At 44.1% G+C, this 21,844-nt stretch overlaps 1 protein-coding gene across 1 annotated transcript in view; it reads right to left on the bottom strand.

Annotated features, from left to right (window-relative positions):
• The window catches only part of BOD1L1 (biorientation of chromosomes in cell division 1 like 1), a 301,369-nt gene extending 291,107 nt beyond the window's left edge, over positions 1–10,262 (bottom strand). The window contains exon 1 of the mRNA XM_069202707.1: positions 10,009–10,262. Coding sequence (XP_069058808.1) covers positions 10,009–10,125 — 117 coding nt within the window. The 5' untranslated portion in view covers positions 10,126–10,262. The remainder of the gene's footprint in view (positions 1–10,008) is intronic.
• Positions 10,263–21,844: the final 11,582 nt, after the last annotated feature.

The following is a 21,844-nucleotide window of genomic DNA, read 5'->3' as shown; positions in this document are numbered from 1 at the left end:
ATCCCGAGGCTCCCCCTGACCGCGACTGCCTGCTTCCCAGATCCCGATGCCTGGTAAAGACTCTGCACCCGCAGCCCCCAGGACCTGAAAGATTGGAACTCCAGTGCAGGAGTGACCCCCAGGAGGCCCTCTCCCTTGCCCAGGTGGTGGCTACCCTGAGGAGCCCCCCCCCCCCTTGCCTGCATCGCTGAAGAGACCCCTTGGTCTCCCATTGATTTACATTGGAAACCCGACGTGTGTTTGCACACTGCACCCGGCGGCCCCTGTGCTGCTGAGGGTGTACTTTCTGTGTGAACTTGTGTCCCCCCCGGTGCCCTACATAACCCCCCTGGTCTGCCCTCCGAAGACGCGGGTACTTACCTGCTGGCAGACTGGAACCGGGGCACCCCCTTTTCCATTGAAGCCTATGCGTTTTGGGCACCACTTTGAACTCTGCACCTGACCGCGCTGAGCTGCTGGTGTGGTAACTTTGGGGTGGGCTACTTTGGACCCAAACTTGAACCCCGTAGGTGGTTTACTTACCTTCAAGAACTAACCAACTCTTACTCCCCCTAGGAACTGTGAAAATTGCAGTGTCTAGTTTTAAAATAGCTATATGTGATTTATTTGAAAAGTATATATGCTGTTGTGATTATTCAAAGTTCCTAAAGTACTTACCTGCAATACCTTTCATTTGAAGTATTACATGTAAAATTTGAACCTGTGGTTCTTAAAATAAACTAAGAAAAAATATTTTTCTATACAAAAACCTATTGGCCTGGAATTGTCTCCGAGTGTGTGTTCCTCATTTATTGCCTGTGTATGTACAACAAATGCTTAACACTACTCCTTTGATAAGCCTACTGCTCGACCACACTACCACAAAATAGAGCATTAGTATTATCTCTTTTTGCCACTATCTTACCTCTAAGGGGAACCCTTGGACTCTGTGCATACTATTCCTTACTTTGAAAAAGTGCATACAGAGCCAACTTCCTACATATACTTTTTTGTAAGTTCGATGGTGCTGGTTTCCCTGATTTTTATTTTTTTTCTATTTTTAATACAGTACCTGATAGAGTAATAGGTAATGCCTTTGAGAAGAAAGGACTTTCATGGTGTTATGTAACATTATAACCAACAAAAGGGGGTGGGGGGAAATGGGAGGAATTAGTTGGTCTGTGTACACCCTCACAGTTATGTGACTTATCAAATCAAAGTACACTGTTCTGTTGAAATGGACATCACACAACCAATTAGGTTGGGAAAGGTAAGGTATCCTCGAATATTCCAGAGGTGTGGATGGCGGGTAGATCGTCATGACCGCTACTCTTATATTTGCTTAATATAACGCTGGGAGTAGTAGCATCCACATGCTTTAAGGGGCCCCTTCCTGTATCTAGGAGGGTCATAATTTAGAGTGGGATAGTTTCCCTGTTCAGATAAGTACCACTAGGTTTCGTACAAGAGGTGTGTACATTCCTTCTTAGTGAATACTAGGTATCCTTAGGTCCTTAAGAATCGCCATTTGATCAGTAGGGACTCTTGAGGCCGAAAAGCATGCTGACCATAACCCTGTAGTGTAACGATATAGTCACACACAGCATTATGCCTTCCTCTTCATTTACAATTTGAGTCGAGGATACCTTTATATTGTTGGGTACTAGGCCACTATACCTAAGATTTTCAATTTTTCTGTTTTCAACCTTGACATAGGTTCCTAGTGCATTAGAATTCGTTCAGTACTTATAGTCAATTTTAACTTACTACTTTTCCAGTCATCTCCTTCCACTTCACCTTCCGGCCACAAGGATCAAAAGATATCCGGCAAAGAGCCCCCTTGCGGGGCCTGTAGGAAAGTACCATCTTGCCTGGCATGTAACCCCCATTTTTACTGTATGTTTGTTTTTGCCTATGTGTCACTGGGATCCTGCTAGCCAGGACCCCAGTGCTCATAAAGTATGCCCTGTAAGTGTTCCCTGTGTGGTGCCTAACTGTATCACTGAGGCTCTGCTAACCAGAACCTCAGTGTTTATGCTCTCTCTGCTTTTAAAATTGTCACTGCAGGCTAGTGACTAATTTCACCAATTCTGATTGGCACACTGGAACACCCTTATAATTCCCTAGTATATGGTACCTAGGTACCCAGGGTACTGGGGTTCCAGGAGATCCCTATGGGCTGCAGCATTTCTTTTGCCACCCACAGGGAGCTCAGACAATTCCTACACAGGACTGCCACTGCAGCCTGAGTGAAATAACGTCCACAATATTTCACAGCCATTTTACACTGCACTTAAGTAACTTATAAGTCACCTATATGTCTAACCCTCACTTAGTGAAGGTTAGGTGCAAGGTTAGTTAGTCTGTGGGCACCCTGGCACTAGCCAAGGTGCCCCCACATTGTTCAGGGCAATTTCCCAAGACTTTGTGAGTGCGGGGACACCATTACACACGTGCACTACATGTAGGTCAATACCTATATGTAGCGTCACAATGGTAACTTCAAACATGGACATGTAACATGTCTAGGATCATGGAATTGTCACCCCAATACCATTCTGGTACTGGGGGGACAATTCCATGCATCCCCGGGTCTCCAGCATAGAGCCCGGGTACTGCCAAACTAACTTTCCGGGGTTTTCTCTGCAGCTACCGCTGCTGCAAACCCACAGACAGGTTTCTGCCCCCTTAGGGCCTGGGCAGCCCAGTCCCAGGAAGGCAAAACAAAGGATTTCCTCTGAGAGAGGGTGTTACACCCTCTCCCTTTGGAAATAGGTGTGAAGGGCCTGGTAGGAGTAGCCTCTCCTGGCCTCTGGAAATGCTTTGAAGGGCACAGATGGTGCCCTCCTTGCATAAGCCAGTGTACACTGGTTCAGGGATCCCCCCAGCCCTGCTCTGGCGCGAAACTGGACAAAGGAAAGGGGAGTGACTACTCCCCTGACCAGCACCTCCCAGGGCAGGTGCCCAGAACTCCTCCAGTGTGTCCCAGACCTCTGCCATCTTGGATGCAGAGGTGTGAAGGCACAATGGACAGCTCTGAGTGGCCAGTACCAGCAGGTGACATCAGAGACCCCTCCTGATAGGTGCTTACCTTTCTCTGTAGCCAATCCTCCTCTGAGGGCTATTTAGGGTCTCTCCTGTGGGTATCTCACCAGATAACGAATACAAGAGCTCACCAGAGTTCCTCTGCACTTCCCTCTTCGACTTCTGCCAAGGATCGACCGCTGACTGCTCCAGGACACCTGCAAAACCGCAACAAAGTAGCAAGAAAACTACCGGCAAAATTGTAGCGCCTCATCCTGACGGCTTTCTCGACTGTTTTCTGGGGGTGCATGCTCTGAGGGTTGTCTGCCTTCACCCTGCACTGGAAGCCAAGAAGAAATCTCCAGTGGGTCGACAGAATCTTCCCCCTGCCAACACAGGCATCAAACTTCTGCATCACAGGTCCTCTGGGTCCCCTCTCATCTTGATGAGCGGGGTCCCTGGAACACAGGAGCTGGATCCAAGTGTCCCCGACAGTCCAGTGGCCCTTCTGTCCAAATTTGGTGGAGGCAAGTCCTTGCCTCCTAACGCCAGACAGTAATCCTGTGTACTGCGTGAACTGCAGCTGCTAAGGCTTCTGTGCACTTTTGCAAGACTTCCTTTCTGCACAGCCTAGCCCAGGTCCCCAGCACTCCGTCCTGCATTGCCCAACTCGCTGAGTTGGACTCCGACTTCGTGGGACCCTCTTTTGTTGTGCTGAGACAATCTCCGTGCTCAGATCTTCTGAACGCCTGTTCAGGTGCTTCTGTGGGTGCTGCCTGCTTCTGCGTGGCTCTCCGTGTTGCTGAGCGCCCCCTCTATCTCGTCCTCCAAGGGGCGACCTCCTGGTCCTTCCTGGGCCCTGGAAGCACCCAAAACCTTCACCACGACTCTTGCAGCTAGCAAGGCTTGTTTGCGGTCTTTCTGTGTGGAAACAACTCTGCATCTGCCAGCACGCCATGGGACATTTTCTGTCCAAAGGAGAAGTTCCTGGCACCTTCCGTTGTAGCAGAATCTTCGGCTTCTACCACCCAAAGGCAGCCCTTTTGCACCTTCATCCGGGGTTTAGTGGGCTCCTGCCCCCCCGGACACTTGCGTGACTCTTGGACTTGGTCCCCTTCCTTTACAGGTCCAGGAATCTGTCTTCAGTGCTTTGCAGTCAGTTGTTGTCCTTGCAGAATCCCCTATCTCGACTTCACTGTCTTTCTGGGGTAGTAGGGTAACTTTACTCCTACTTTCCAGGGTCTTGGGGTGGGGTATCTTGGACACCCTTAGTGTTTTCTTACACTCCCAGCGACCCTCTACACACTACACTAGGCCTGGGGTCCATATGTGGTTCTCATTCCACTTTTGGAGTATATGGTTTGTGTTGCCCCTAGGCCTATTGTCTCCTATTGTATTCTATTGTGTTCTACACTGTTTTGCACTACTTTTCTAACTGTTTACTTACCTGATTTGGGTGTGTGCGTATATTTTGTGTATATTACTTACCTCCTAAGGGAGTATATCCCCTGAGATACTTTTGGCATATTGTCACTAAAATAAAGTACCTTTATTTTTAGTAACTCTGAGTATTGTGGTTTCTTATGATATAGTGCTAAGTGGTATAGTAGGAGCTTTGCAGGTCTCCTAGTTCAGCCTAAGCTGTTCTGCTATAGCTACCTCTGTCAGCCTAAGCTGCTAGAACACCTCTAATCTACTAATAAGGGATAACTGGACCTGGCACAAGGTGTACGTACCACAAGGTACCCACCGTAAGCGAGGCCAGCCTCCTACAGGGCCTATCAGGCATTGCAGTGCCGGCCTGACAAGGAGCAATGCCCGATGATGAAGCATGTCACCCATTGGTGGGAGAGGGCAATTATTCTTAATTAACGGATGCATTTTGACCTGGTGACTCCCAATTCAACTGGTTGTGTGGTGTCCATTTCATCGGAACAGTGTAGTTTGATTTGATAAGTTATGTAACATTGCCTTGTGGTTTGGGGGCAAAATGAGCAAGCGTTGAATATAGAAAAAAGTTTGTTTTCGGTCATGAATTCAGTCAGAAGTTGAGTGAGGTGGGTGGTAGTAATCACCCAAAATGAATGATGATCTACAGGACAACTGCAGTAACCCACTTGTTTCACAAAAATCGACATTACATATATTTAAGCAATACCAACACATTGTTTGCCATGATTGATTGCTTAACAGTGAAATATAGCAGCAATTTTGGATCCATGTAACCATTCAAGAGGTGTATTTGCCCACTTGACCTCAATTGTGTGTTCAAAGTTCAAGTAATGAATCAAAATACATTTATGGCAGATTAAGGGCTTCATTGAATTAAAGTGATACAGGTTTTATACTGGGTACAAATTTCTACAAGGAGATGAATTGTGTACGTACAGTTATGCAATGTAAGTGTCAGTTATTTCACATTTTATCCAATTTGAAATCATGAGATGTAATTTACCTTAAATTTAAAGTTATAATGTATGATTTTAGTGTTTTGAGTGACGTCATGGATATGTCAATCTTGTAGTCTTTCTTTCGTGGTGATGGTCACATTGGTGCTAGTTAAATGAACTTATAATGGCGCGGCATGTATGTTTATTTATTTGAGAGTTTTCTATAGCGCTGGCAAGACCGAGAGGGTATCAGAGCGCTTTACAACAGAATATGGTGAACAAGACCATATGGGTTGGCCAAAATGCATCATGGTGGATCTTTGTTGAAATAATAAAATTGGAAAGAAGAACTGGTGTCTGCACCTGGTCCTTTGGAGACAGGTCGTGCTACATAATCAAAGACGACTGTGTTTTTATGTCTCCTATCAACAGGTTGAATGATTATAAAAATGTCGGTAAAACAAAGCTGTGTTCCACAATTTGACAATATCAACTCAGAACAGGGGTCTCCAATTTCTTCTGTACTAAGAGATATTTAAGTTCAATAAAAATTATCATGCGCTACTATTATCATTAGTGTTGTAATAATGACCAGACAAGATTACATTAGTGGTGGCCATATACAAGAATATGATCAGTGATCACCGCAGTTAATCAGATACAGTGCGAGTGGTAATGTAAAAAGGTTTCAAAGTGGAATGCCTCTACGTGGATAATACATTAAAGCCACAGCTGTAATGCCCCAGCAACAAGGGAATACAAATATTAATAAGTCTCAACATCACCACATGATTTATTAATCAACTTTAAATACATTTTTGAAATGCAACCATTTTTCTACAAACATCAGATTACGAGTTCTGAAAATACATGCATCTATGTCTCAAATATATGCTTTTAAATTCTTATATAAATAAATAAATGCAACCAAGCAAAATCTTCTAATTTAATAGGCTGGGCTGCACACAGGAAAGCTACAAATGGGTAGCTGGGCAGCTACAAGTAACTCTTGAGCTACTCATTAGAGAAGCTTGACTTAGAGACACTGTTGATGAGGTCTGAAGAGAAAATCCTATGCAAGATCCCAGCTTTAAATCAACACAGTGATAATTTCAAGACAGGCCATAGATCTTCAGCTGGGAAAGTGGATCAAAATAAAATGTTAGTGTCATTAACATATAACTGGAGTTTGTGTTAATACTTTGGTTTTCCACAATTGAGAAATAACACTTAACTTGTGGGTTATTTGTATATGGAGCAGCCCAGTCACAGTCTAAGTAACTAAGCTCTAGCCAGGCACACCATTGGCGACCTCTTCAACAAACATTAGCAAATACAATAGGTCTCACCTCAAAAACCTATGTTTTAGACATGCTTGCAGCTGAAGTGTAAAAAGAACAAGTGATGGACGGAATGCTGAAACAGGTCAGCCATTCACCCCCCACTACAGAGATCTGGGCCTAAATCCATCGTTTTTTTGTTACCCATGCCATTCCAGTTTGGACCCAGCTATATGCAAATTAGCCTTGATCCTGATCACCATGGGAACAGTCCAGCCCGAACTGCAAAGTCAGGTCCTCTCTGGACTGGAAACAAGCATCCTAGGACCGGTTTCAGGGTATCACCCTTCATAAGCCAGGCTAGCTTGACTACAGGGGCATGGGAAACAATGAACCCACTTCTGGGCATACCCTTCCAAATTAGGGCAACAAGTGCAAAAAGAACAAGTGATGGACAGAATGCTAAACAATGTCCAACATTTACCCCCAGTACAGAGATCTGGGCCTACATCCATTGTTTTTTTTGCTAACCATGAAGGGTAGCAGGAAAAAAAATCAATGATGCGGCTGCTGCATTATTTTGTAGCTGTGCGCTAACATTCAATGTGAGTACAAAAGGACACTTTTTATTTACCAATCCAACATATATCAGTAAATTGAGAAAAAAAAAGTAGCACTAAAGCACTGTTTTAAAAAATACATAAAGCAGGTTGGCGATTAGCAGGGGGTAAAGCAACAGAGGGGTTGGAGGAGAAGCCACAAGAGGCAGAGAACAGCCTCCTCACACACCTCCGGACCATCATCTCACTTCCAGGACTCCGAACGGCCCTCAAGACCTGGCTGTTCGAATAAGCCTGTGAGACCTGCGAGCGCCTGGAAACCTTATTGGGTGATTAACCGCATCTTATATAAATCCTGATTGAATGAAGAGAGAGTGAGGGGAGGGAGGGTAAATGCACAGAAGGGAGACAGTTAGAAAACAAACACCTGCACTCTCATGTTGTGCTTGAATAAAAAGAAAAGAAGTAGTTCCCTAAAAGTGAGCATGGAAGTCAAACAAAGAGATGGGTAAAGAGCCAATGCTTCATTGTTGGACCAAATACAAGATTAACAAAAATGCCGTCAAACAAGAAGCACCAAAGCAAGAGTGACAGGAAAGTCAGCCAATGGTAAGCAATGGGCGGGCTCCATGTCCATGTATCTTGCTGGTAAGTCCACAAAATGTATTTCATAATGAGTAAGCCAAACCTAAAAACAATTTCAGTGAACACATACCAGGCCACTGGCAATCCCAGCCTTGATGCTGCACCTGTTCAAAATGTTAAGGACTGCCACTGAGTGGCATGATGAGATATAGCAGGGCAGAAAACTAGGGTGATCCAGTCGAATCCAAGATCCGGCAGTAGTTATTGAGCTTGAACGGGGATCCAGTCTGGACCCAGAAAATTATACTGAATTAATCTCCACGTAATTTGCAGACACCGGAACTCTTTCAGCTGCGCCTGCACATTGTCTGCTTATCATTCAGAGCAGCAACTTGCAAGAGGTAATGGGGGTGTTTTCTTATTTTAGATTCCAGCTGATCCCAAAACAAAGATCTCAGTTAAAGGGCCATTAGCAGGCCATCATCCCAGCTGACAAGTATGTGGAGAATAAAACGGAGATGCCAATGCAATGGTGGGAAACAAAGGCATTGAGTTTGCCATCACTTCACAAGTACGTACGAGAAACTATGATTTGGAAGCAGGAGTTTGACTTTGTTCAACGCCTATAAGCAAGAAATATGCATGCATTGTAAGAATTAAAGACATTTTTTTCTTTCTGAATGAACTTTTTCACAAATATCAATTTAAGTATCAAATACTATTTTTTATTTAATTAGTTTGAAGTGCTACTGATCCCAGTGTAGGGTGTCAGAGCACTTTACATCACACACAGCCAATAAATTATTCAAGTGTGTAAATCTACGCACAAGATATGTTACATTAGACAATGAGGGTTATAGTATATCACTCATACGGGTAGGTATTATATTTAAAGAGTGCGTGGTTGGGGAAAACACAGGTGGCCTGATTTAGAGTTTGGCTGAAAGGGTAGTCTGTCGCTAACGTGACGGATATCCCATCTGCCTGATAATTTCCATTGGATATAATGGAATCGTAATATAACGGACGGGATATTCGCCACAAAACTCTAAATCAGGCCCAGAATCAGAATTTTCAACATAATGCAGTTGCTCAGGAAGCCTTCCCCGCACCCTTAAAAAAAAAAAAAAATGAAAGATTGAGTAAAAAAACAATGACGATCTAAATCCACGCCTTGGAGTTCGCATGCAGCTTCTTGGTGCTGATTCACAGCTCACTATGCTATACTAGAAGGAAAGCAATTTATGAACTACAAATCACAAAGGTTCTGTGTGTGAAAAGCAGTAATCTGCTTGGCTATCAACACAAGAAGTCAGTGATGTACATGGAGTGTGGTGTGGTTTGCAGCAGGTACATTAGCACGTTATTCTATTTTGTGCCACAAAACTGACTAGACAAAACACAGATCTTTCCAAGAGGTGCATTAACTTCTTACTGTAATTATTATCCCCAGAAAAACTCCCCGCACACAAAGAGATCTGCGGCCGGTGTCTTCACGCTGTAAGATCTTTTAAAATACAGCCTTTTTGTGTGGTAATTAAGCCAGAAGAGATTTACTGTCACACTTGCCCATGCTGGCACTCTCTTAGCGACAGAGGTTTACAAAAAAAATGTATAAGTTGACTGTCAGGCTCTTCCCCTCGTATATCCACCCCCTTTCCGCTGTCACACCGTAACCGCAATGTAGGGGTCCTCCAAGTACACGTTTTCCAATTATTGTACTGGGTTACCTATACATCTACCACCAGACCCGATTAGCCTGACACAGAGCACATCTGCCAAGTTTCCCAGGTCCACACGTGGTGTGCCATGCCAGTCCAGGCTTTTTCCTTTGAATTTTAGGACTTGCAGTCGTGATTTATGATACAATGCACAAGACTACAAGTCCCAGAATTCAAAGAAAATCCTCGACTGGAGCAGCACATTAAGCATGGATCTGGGAACTTTGGCAGAGGAGATCGAGCCCTGCTCCTTGACCGTCTAACAATCGCTCACATCCTAGGGTCACAAAGCATTTTAAATTCTTCAGCGCCCCGCTGTACCATCCCAACTCCTCGGATCAGTTGTCTGCTCGGAACGCCCCATACCACCACCTCCCCTGGCCTTCTCCCCCAAGGTACACATTCCCTTCTCCCATATTAAACTTACTCAACCCCTATTCACGGTTAGGAACCCCATTTGCTCTATCACCTTGGTATCCACATCAGCCAGACAGTCTCTGCGGAACTGATCGAACAGGCCTTGGCTCTTGAGACGGTTCACAATCTGCGCCACCAACTTGGGGTCCCCGGGTTGCGGGTTGGCCATGGCGGCGAACTGCGACGTTTAAAAACAGGGCATTGCAGAGTGAGAAGACTCGGCTATCTGTCTTCCCTGCCGGCAGCCTCGAGAGTGTTCAAGCCTAAAGCTGTCAGCACCGCGAAGAGCAACCCCCTGCCCCGGAACCCAAAGATGATTGTTGACAAACAACGACTACTCACTTCCGCCTAGAGGCCTCATTGAGGCAGCAGCTGAAGAATCGCAGCGACCCCTACCGATAACGAGCAAGTCCGACGCACATAGGCTGGCTATTGGGTATGACACCAGCTCAGCGCGTTCCCCGTGATACTGACGTCCCCGCCCCCTCGCCCTAGCGCAGTCTGCGCATGTGCACTGCACAGTATGGACGGTGTTGTGGGCAATAGAAAACAAGGAGCAGCAACGAGTCGCTGTGCAGGTGGCGAAGGCTTGTAGCGAAACTGTTGGAATGGGAGAAAGTGATGAAACAACAATAGTACGAGAAAAGTAACGGAAACACATAGTAACCCGACTACGTTTCAAAGCCAAAACGTAGACCATATTTGTTGACTGGTATAAGGTCTTGACGCAGCTATTAGGGTTGCTACTTTTATCAGACAGAAATACTGGAAATTGATTTGTGTGTATTTTGGGGTTCTAGGACTAGGAGCTGTTGAAATAACTTTATTTAAAAAAAAAAAATCATTTTCCGTGCTTCCCAAACTTAAACGAACCCCCTAGCTTCAACGGACATGAGGCAAGGCTATTTTCTTTTTAAATGTAATAGTAGACATGCTTTCAAAATCCGGGAAATTGCCAAAATGACATGCTCTTTACCTTTTTTTAATTACTCTTCAAACGAGATTGTAAATTTCACAACCTTGACTACGCGCTTTGATTTGTGTCTATGGTATGATCACGGACAGTGAGCACATAAACTGTTGAAATGCGGTTGTTAAGCAACAAAAAAACTGCAGCAAATAATATTGGGTTCTTCACCCGAGCCTTGCATGGACATACTTGTGTTAACGGGTCCCTTTATGACTAATTTATACACTCGGGGACTCGTTTTAAGCCAATGAATCTTTTGACCCTGATTGAAGATACCTTAGGACGAGATAACTAATCAACATGTTAATCAATATGTCAATAACGTCATCAGTATTTATCATTACAAGACAATTCACTTTAGTCAAATACATTTAATAAGACTCAGGACACCACCATGACCTTTTAGTCATGAATAACCACACCAGTTTAGTAAGATTTTGTGATATTTATTCCCTATTGATTACAATTCTAATAGCAAGTTTACTAGTTTCAATAGCAAAAAGCTCATCAGCATTGTCATAATTTGGCAACTCGAATAAGACTTCATCAAAGCAAGAATCACAATTATTAGAACATAACACGATTATCCTTAGCAGAGTAACATTAGCACGTCCTTCAACAAAGCATAGATTCAGTCATTTGTCTATTTGCGTCTGTGTAATAAATCCCTATACTAGCCTCGAATTAGCATTGGCATGTTGGGCTTCATGCAAAACAATTTAGCAACATTAATTTGGAAAACCTCTAACTATGGTCTCTGTCAAAAGAAGCAGTTGGTACCTAGAAAGGAAAAGCAAACAGACAATCACAATATCATTGTCATATAGTTACCCTCTGTATTGGGTCAGCATACAGATTTTGTCTTCGTCCTCAGGACATCAGTTGATTCGCCATCAGTCAGGAACTCGGCAAGTCTTAGTAAGGCAAGGAAAAGGGCACTTCCCTCATAAGGAAGTAAAGTGTAAACGGGCAATATAAAGCAAGGATGGTTTTAAGAACCAAACTAGCAAGTCACAAAACAGAGTGACAAAGTGTCTGGATCATAGAAATGGCATTTCCCTAACTAATCTCCGTGGCTCCTTGTGTCATAGGTTTTTATCCCTTTTTCATTGTACAGTCCCCTAAAAATCTTTTGGTCAGGGTCAGTACCCCACTATCTCCCTCCAATTGGGTTTCAATTACTTCATCAAATTTGTCACCCCATAACAGTTCTCACATAGTTTATTGGTCCTAATGATTGATGTCTTCAGCAGGTAGAATGTCCGGTATGATTTCATACTCTTGTGGTCCTTTGCACACCTTCAGTCAGTGGCTCCATTGTCTGTACCGGTTTAGGCGACCTTGTACCTGGAAGTAATCTACACTGTTGCATTCAGCTAAAATGTTTCTACAAGCAAGTCGAATTTCATGAGAACGGATCTACTAAAGTTCCATTCATCTTCTAGCTTCTAGAAAAACAAGAGTTCATGTCCTTCAGTAAGTCAGCACACTGCACGTTAGAAAAACACATTTAATATGAGAGTCAGGCAGCTAGGCCTCGACTCATGCTAACTAAGGCCTAAGGTTTTATTAATAGAAGTTTAGCATATAACCATTAATTATTAGTGTAAAACTATATCTTAATGTAACATTTTACTACTAAACCAGTTCCCTTCCTTGGTAATTCCTTCCAACCTTTTCCCACACTCCAGGTTCTTTCAGCTCCTTCAAATCTGCACTATCTCTTGTTAGGGTAGTAAGCATACCTCTAATCTTATTACTATTATCTGGAATAAACGTACAACAATGGAGTTCATTAAGCATCCTACAGATTCCGCCACTCTTTGCTAAAAGAATGTCTAAAGCAAGCCGGTTTTGAAGAGTCATATCTCTTTCTGCAGCCAGTTCAGTATCCATCAGTAGTATAGCCCCTGTGAAGTTTGTCAGCATGTTATCCACAATAGTAGACAACTTTCAAATCTTTATGGAGTTTAAGATAACCCCTACTGAAGGAATTATGGCTCCAAATATGTCACCTACGACAGCAGCCGCTGTCTCTCTCTTTTGTCTAGCATGATGTAACTCAGACATTTTAGGTAGTTGCTTTAAGTCATCAATCTGGTAGATCTTTGGAAAAACTATTCCCAAATAACAGGGAGACGGTAATAAGCATTAAGTCCACATATATAATAGATCCGAGGGATCGCTGGATCCTGTCCATTTAACATGAACGTCCACTTACTCTGAAACAAAAACACATGTCTGCATTCACTTGTTCCCACAAACAAAGTATCAAGCTCAGATTTTGGCCTATATATACAAAGCCTACCTACATGTAGTGCGTCTATAGCTAATTTACCTTGTGTCTTTATTGCGGTGTAACCATAATCATTTGCAAATGTGAGTTTTTCTAATCCCTTTTCTATCCTTTCCTTTAGTGCCTTGTGTCTATCATCAGTGTGATCTAAGAAGCTTTTCTCTACAGGGGTTAATAAGCAAGTTAAATTATTGCAGTGCGCATAAGCTGTCCCAAATGTCAATGTCGGCTCAAAGAATCCTCTAACAAATTTTATGCTGTGTGCTTTAGCTAATCTGTTTAGAAACTCAATCATGGGCTCAAAAGAAAACACTACATCTAAATTAGAGTATAAGTATTGCACATGTTCTTGATTATAATATCTCGTTAATAGCAAACTACAGCTTATCCCGTAGGTTAGTGGCAGACTATGATAAGTAACCCCTTCTTGTACTGCCGAAGGAATCTTTGTGCACACATAACAATTTCTCGCATCCATTGTGTCAACATACTCGTTCAGCAAGGGATGGAAGGCATTAGTAGATAGTTCCCCCTTTGTATTAGTACCCTCATGCAAGTATTTAGTATCCCGCTCAAACTTTTCCCACGGTGTTAGTGTAGCAGTTCCAGGAGTGTGAAGCATTGTTAGTCACTTTCTTATCCACCAATGGCATTCCCACAATCACACTTATAATTATTATTGCACACATAATTCCCACACCAACAGCCAAGCATGCACGAGTCCTAGCCTTACTACTATTATCCCTAGTGTAACTCATGATCTGTATAGAATAAGAAGAGCGGAACAATACAAGGCAAACAATCAACTAGAGGATGATATAAAACTCTTGTTTTTTTTTTTTTTAATGCAAAGTCTCTTTTTCTCAGAAAGTATTTACAGCGTTTCACTCACTCCAGGACCCTTTTGTCAAAACAGGTTTAGCAGCTTGTCATAATCGTTTTTTCAGAGTCAATTCAGGTTATCAGTGTCACATCTGGTAATTTATCAGTCTAATTTCTCAGCTTTTCAGCTCACAATTAAAATTTTCAACTTAACACAGTCTCTTTCTAAGGTTGAATTCAGGTGACGTAGTATTGACCTCGAACCTCTTGATCAAAACAGAACGCCAAGCATTCTTGTTGCCATTCAGCTGATGTTGCATACGCCCATTCAGGACCTGCGTACCTTCTGTTTGCAACTCTTTTTCTTTTCAGTTTACGATCAGCCTGCAACTCTCCTTCACTGAGATCTTCTTTCCTGGTTGTGTCGACTTCTTCCTCTATTGTGTCATTAGGGATCACTTTCTCCCCTGCAGCTTGCGTCTCCGGCCAGTTATCTCCTTTGAGTGTTTTCTTTCTTCTTGGTCTTTCAGGACGTTGAACAGCACCCTCCTCTTGTGCTATGGTGTTTTCTCTTGATGGAGCAGCAAGCAGCTCGGAGGAGTCAGAACACCTTGACCTCCCTCTGCCTCACTTCCCTCGCCTTCAGGGTCTGTTATGGGCTCAACTTCAAACCGGTATCCGTCTGCTTCTGGGAGAACCTCTCCTTGTCTCGGTTCCCCTGCTGCTTCGGCTGAGATAGGCTCACTGTCACCTCTCTGGAACTCGTTTACTGTTTGAGTGACTAAGCCGTCCTCAGCAGGCTCGCCATCAGTCTCAGTTCCCCTTCGATTTCTCTCCAGCTCTGAGACTTACTTCTGTGCAGCTGTTGTTTTGGACAACTCAAGTTCCTCCTCAGTTTGACACGTCACCTTCTTTGTGTGACTGGCATGTATCCAATTCGGAAGACCTGCACATTTCACAGCAGTAGTAGTTGTCAGTATTACTTGATATGGCCCCTTCCAACGTGGCTCCAAACACGACTTCCTCACGTGTTTCTTGACAACAACCCAGTCACCGGCTTTCAGGGTGTGAGCTGGATTGCTGATCGATGGCAATGTGGTAGCCTCCACCTGGTGAGAAAAAGAGAGGACCACGTCAGCCAGACCCTTGCAGTAGTCCAACACCATATCATCTGTGATATTCACAAGAGCATTTGCAAGCACTGCAGGCAATCTCATAGCTCGACCCATTAGAATTTTGTGTGGAGATAGTCCTGTTTTCTTGTCAGGTGTGTTTCTTATTGACATCAGCACTAAGGGCAATGCATCTGGCCATTTCAAATTTGTAGCTGCGCACATCTTTGCCATTCTCGACTTCAGGGTACCATTCATCTGTTCCACTAGTACTGATGCTCCAGGGCGATAGCTACAGTGCAACTTCTGTTCAATGTTCAGTGCAGCACACAAGAGCTTAATCACCTCATTGTCGAAGTGTCTGCCCCTATCTGATTCAAAAGAGATCGGGAACCCGAAACGTGGTATTAGCTCCCTAAGCAGCAGCTTTGCTACTGTGAGGCTGTCATTTCTACGTGTAGGGTAAGCTTCAATCCAATGACTGAAAACGCACACAATCACTAACACAAACCTCAAGCCTCCACACACAGTCATCTCAATAAAATCCATCTGCATCCTGCTAAATGGACCGTCAGCTCTCCCTATGTGGCTCAAATTCACCCCAGTCCCTTTTCCTGCATTCATCTGCTGACAGAGGATGCACCTGTGACAGATAACCTCTGCAGCTTGTCTGAATTTCGGATTGAACCAATCAATTTTGAACAACCTGATCATTGCGTCTCTCCCAACATGTGCTTGACCATGGTAAAACCTAGCAAACTGTGACAAAAGACTATTAGGCAAAACCATTTTCCCCTCCTCTGAGACCCATAAGTCATCAGACCTTTGTACGCATTGCATTCTCTGCCCGGAACGTTTCTCCTCTTTGCTGGCACATCCCTGCAATGATTTTAACACATCTAATGTGTCAACTACTCTCAATGCATACTCGGTGCATGTTTCATTTTCAGTTTCAGGTAACAATTCCCACTGATCTCGAAATGATATACAGTTCAATGCACAAAACCTTGAGACTTGATCTGCATATCCATTTCCCATTGACACAAAGTCTTGTGACTTGACATGAGCATTGCTTTTCACCACAGCAATTTAAAGAGTTAACTGAATCGCGTGCAACATATCCTTAATTTTCTCACCATTTTTCACTGGAGAACCAGAAGAGGTCATGAAACCCCTCTGTGACCATAGTTGGCCAAAATCATGTACAGTTCCAAATCCGTATCTGCTGGAAGTAAAGATAGTGACTTTCAGGTTTTGAGCTGCGTGGCATGCCCTAGTAAGAGCAATTAATCCGGCCACTTGAGCAGAGTACACTCTCTCGAGCCAGGAAGCTTCTAAGATGCCAGTGATTGTACATACGGCATATCCGGCTCTCAGTACTCCTACTGCGTCTCTCAGGCATGAACCATCAACAAACATAATGTAATCATTTTCCTGCAATTGGGCATCTTTAAGGTCAGGTCTTGGTTTGGTGCACAGATCTGTTACCTCTAGACAATCATGTTCGACTTCTTCAGCATCATTAATGTCTGCATTTTCAATAGGAAGCAAAGTTGCCGGGTGCAATACAGTACATCGTTTCAAGAAAACATTTGGAGACCCCAGAATGACTGGTTCATATCTTGTGAGTCTCGCATTTGTCATGTGTTGCGTCTTGGTTCGGGTCAGCAGGATTTCAACTGAGTGAGGGACCATTACTGTTATGGGATGTCCTATCACTATACCTTCACACTGAGTGAGGCTTTGCCCAACTGCTGCAACTGCACGCAAACAACCTGGTAAGGCTGATGCGACTGGGTCCAAAGTAGCTGAAAAATATGCTACTGGGCGGTTTGCACCTCCATGGACCTGTGTCAGGACAGACAAAGAACAAGCATCACATTCATGACAAAACAGTACAAATGGCTTTGTGTAATCAGGCATACCTAAAGCTGGTGCCCTGCACATACTTTCCCTCAGTTCCATGAATGCCTTCATCTCTTTCTCGGACAAGGTTATAGTATCCGGACCATCCTGAACCTCTTTAATAGTTAACATCACCAAGGGTTTAGAGATACTTGAGAAGTAGGGGATCCACTGACGAACAGTAGCCCACCATTCCCAAAAACATCCTGGCATCTCTCTTTGTTGTTGAGGCATTCATCTGTAGTATGGCTGTCACTCTTTATTTGGATATCCTCCTAGACCCCTTTTCAATCAGGTGACCCAAGTACTTCACCTCTTTCTGATAGTATTGCAGCTTCTTTGGGGACACTTTATGTCCATTCTTTCCCAAATGATTCAGTAAGGCAAATGTGTCGTACCTGCAGTCATCCTTTGTTCTGGATGCAATTAACAAATCATCAATGTACTGTACTAGAGTCGAACTAAAAGGCAATTCTAATGACTCCAAATCCTTCTTCAATATCTGATTGAAAATGGAAGGTGACTCAGAAATCCCCTGAGGAATTCTGCACCAACTGTTGACCTTATCCAGGAATTTGAAACTGAAAAGAAACTGGCTGTCCTCATGAAGAGGCACCGAAAAGAATGCTTGTGACAGATCCACGACTGTGAACCACTCTGCATCACACGGAACCTGAAACATAATCACTGCTGGATTTGGCACTATGGGGCAACACTTTACCACAATCTCATTTATTTTCCTCAGGTCTTGAACAATTAAAACTTTCCCACAAGGCTTTTTCAGACCCATTATTGGTGACTTACACGGGCTGCTTAATACTTCCTTTAGGACCCCTTGCTTCACAAAGTCCGCAATTATCTGCGTCACCTGTATAAGGACGTCTTGTGCCATGTGGTACTGCGGTACCTGGGGAAACACTGCATTTGGCTTTACCTCTACTTTGACCGGTTCTACTCCTTTTATTAGCCCTACTTCCTTTCCTGTCAGGTTCCACACCTTTTCTGTCACTGTTCCCTGCAAATCGGCTGGTAAGTCATTTACTGTGAGCATCAGGAACAAAGTTATCAAAGGGTATTCCTCATTTGCGGTCTCTGTCTCTAACTCTGGGAACTGACCATTGTCCCCTTCATCATCACTGTTTGTCTGCACCTCAATCCCCTCATTGGAACAGGTAATTGAGCACCTTGTCTTGCACAGTAAGTCTCTTCCCAGTAGGGATACGGGACTCGAATCACAGACTACAAATTTATGTAATCCCTGGAAGATACCAATCTCAACTTGGACCGGATCTGTAATCGGGTTTGTCAGGAACTGATTTGCTACCCCTACCACTCTTATGGTACGCCCGAAAGTGGCAATTTCGGAACCTCTGCACTTCTGACTGTAGAGCGTGTAGTTCCTGTGTCAAACAGGAACAAGACCTTATGTCCCATCACCTTTCCTTCTACATAGGGACCCCTCTGATCTACCTCTAGGGACGCTGCAGGCCTGCACTCCTCACTGTCTGAACAATCATCCGACCACTCATCGTTTATTCCATCCTCACCACGCAATGGGAACTGTTGCACTGTGTTATTTTGACTCATTGTTTGACCTGTGACCTGTTGAGGAAGCATCACCTGTTCCTGTCCCATCGGAGCCAATGGTATCTGCATTTGCTGTCTAGGTACCATGGGAATCTGCTGTTGCACTTGTTGCCTCTGTTCTGGTTGAACATGCGGCATTTGTATCTGCTGCATGGGCTGTAACCCCTGCATCTGAACCATGTTGTTCTGGAAGTTCTGATTTTGTCCCCTCATTTTTGGACCCCTTACATTTTTAAATGTACCAACATTATTGCTTTGTTGAATAACACCATCCTGCACCACCATTGGACATTCCCGCTTCCAGTGCCCCACGCCCCTGCACGCGTTACATGGCGACACCTTCTTCATCCCCTGCACATCATTTTGAACCACAACGGTATTAATATCTGGACCCCGGTTCACAAAACCTCCACTACCTCATCCTCTTGGTTTCGCCTGAAACATTCCACTTCCTTGCGGTTGCTGCTGCACCACCTGCTGGATTCCATTTCCCTGCATTCCTGCCTGCGCTGCCTTAATCTGCATCACCATCACCTTCTCCTTCAACTTTCTCTGTTTCAGCTCAATCTCGTCACAACAGTATTTCGCATACTGCAATATCTCATCAATCGGCTTCGCTTGCCAACAGATCAAATGGTTCTTAATCATCTGACTAATCTCTGGTCTCAGCCCTTCAACAAATCTGAACACAAGATGATTCATGTCTTTCGGTTCTATGGTCTCAGTGCCACTATAATGTTTGAACGCCTTTAACAACCTCTCATAGTAAGCATGGATCGACTCTTTGGCTTCCTGTGAGGTTCGATCAATTTTCTGCCAATCAGTCACCTTCGGTGACACTTTCTGCTTCAGGAACTCAATCACTTTATGATAATATTTCATCACCTCTTGTGATGGTGCTCCAGTAACCTTATCCATTGTCGGCTCTTCTGTCGGCCAGTCCACACCTCTCTTGCACTCAAGCCATAAGTCAGGTGGAACGATAATCTCAAACAGGGTAATCAAGTCCTCCCAGAGACATTTCGCAAGCTTCATAAACCTGTCTGTCTGTTGATACCACTCTATCGGCTTCTCCCTCAACCTTGGATAATCATTTGTGAATGACAGAATGTCACCTCTAGACCACGGTATATGGACTAGAATCCCTCCAGCTGTTTCTCTCATTGGCAACATCTTTATTGTCCCCGTATCTGGTGCGGTTTTAGCCTGCTTTGGTTCCGGACCGTCACCTTTCTCTTTATCGCTCTTCTTTGCCCATCTGCCTTCCCACTTTTCTAATGCTCCCCATATCTGAGCACTCTGCAGTATTTCTTTGAGATGTGCTTTCATTCCAGTAGATTTCATGTGTTCAAAGTCTTTAGGCTCAAAGTCTAACCTATAGCTCCTCTTCAAATGTTTAGTATTTTCTATGTCTATACCGTATTTGTCTGCCAGGTTTGCCAACCTCTGGTGCACCTTGCTCACTTCTCTAGTTATTTTGGGGCACAGATACCTCAATTCTGCCTCTGTGTACGATTCCAATCTGTTCACTCCCATTGTGCCTTCTACTAGTTCTGTGGCTTCTACACCCAGTCTCACAAAACTCAGGTATTCGTCTCTTTCTGACCTTTCTGTGGTCACTGTGGTAGTCTGCGGAGTGTTAAGCCTGTCTAACCACTCATTTAATTGTTGCGCTGTCAAGCCTTGCAACAAGATATTTCCAGAGCGCATCATGGGTGTCTGTGTTGTATTTGTACTCATTATCTGTGGGGTTAGCGTTCCTAACCCTGCTTGTCTCATAGTCTCCAAAGGAACTCCAATCGGACTACAGTCTAACAGGGACCTAGACCTTTCGGCTGACTGTCCTCCCTGTGTTATTCCCTGCAGGTTTCCTGTAGACCCTCCTCTTATCGCCTCTGGGGTCATTATCCCCTGATCACATATGCCAGGCTTCTCTTGCGCATACAGCGGTACTGGTGGACCAACAGTAATTGGCAATGATATAGCAGCGGGTGATTGTCCCATTCCCAAACCCTGCGGAGCATGAACTCCCACAGCTTGATTCATCACGGGTGCTGTAGCTACTGACTGCGACCCTGCAACAGAAGTGTAACTCGGAATAATTTGTTGCTGCGGCTGGGGCAGCAATTGTGGAGTTGGCTCAATCTGCACTAACTTTGATCTAGTATATACTGGATCAGGCGGCACCATCAAACTAGTAGTTGTCTCTAGCACCCGGACATCTGGATAGAGCCTCTGAATATGTGGAGGCTGCAACTGTATCTGCGTGTCTGGCACAGTAGGTGCACTGATTCCATTTTGTATCAAAACTGTATCACTTGTCTGCACTGTATTCATGATTCCCTTAGTCTTTGCCGGATCTTCAGAACACACACTAATGCTCTGTGTATTGTCATTCATGGCATATGGTGGCGGGCGATCATGTAACAACTGATTAAGAAACTCTTTGTCATCTGAATCGTCTTCATCTACCCAGGACCTCTGAGTCTCCTTTGTTTTACTAGAGCCCCTGTCTATCTTACAAGTAGCTTTCTTTCCCTGCGTCTCATCTGCTTGAGTTATTACCGGAAACATCTTAAGTCCGTCAACTACTCCCCTTCTCCACATCCCGGTCTCGTTATCCCATCTAGCTTCAGCTAAAGTCTTTTCTGCTCTTTTCATTCTCCTCTCAAATTTCTGCTGTTTCTGTCAAATGGCCATTAAATCCCAGATTGCTAATGCCTCATACTGAGCTGGTCTCGGAGGCGGTTTTTGTATACCTAACATCCACCGCAAATTCTCCAAAATTCTTGTATTAAACGTTCCGTGTTCCGGAAACGCCAAACATCCCTCCTTCTCTGTCAATTTGCACCACTGCTTTAACCAAAGACATGGCGCAACTCCCTTCTCCTCCATTACAATATAAGCTGGAGTACCCTCAGGCGGTGTAGGCTCCCCTACATTTGCTGCAATGAATGTATCTCCCCTCAAGGCACACTTTAAAGCCTTAAAAAACCTAATTTCTTCGTTTTTTTATTTTGTTTAGAATCTAATCAGTGACTTTAATTTCCAGAACACTCTTCACCCACCTTTCTCAACCAATTGCCTCTCACGGACGGCTGCCAATCCGTGCGCGACCCCTCTCGACAACTGGTCTATCTCAGCGTGGCTCAAATGACGTCACACTCACACACTGCTACGGCTGACAAAGTCTTGC

The sequence above is a fragment of the Pleurodeles waltl genome, chromosome 1_2 (assembly GCF_031143425.1).
Source record: "Pleurodeles waltl isolate 20211129_DDA chromosome 1_2, aPleWal1.hap1.20221129, whole genome shotgun sequence".
Lineage (NCBI taxonomy): Eukaryota > Metazoa > Chordata > Amphibia > Caudata > Salamandridae > Pleurodeles > Pleurodeles waltl.
Note: the sequence above shows the minus strand (reverse complement) of the source record. Positions and strands in the feature narration are given on the sequence as shown.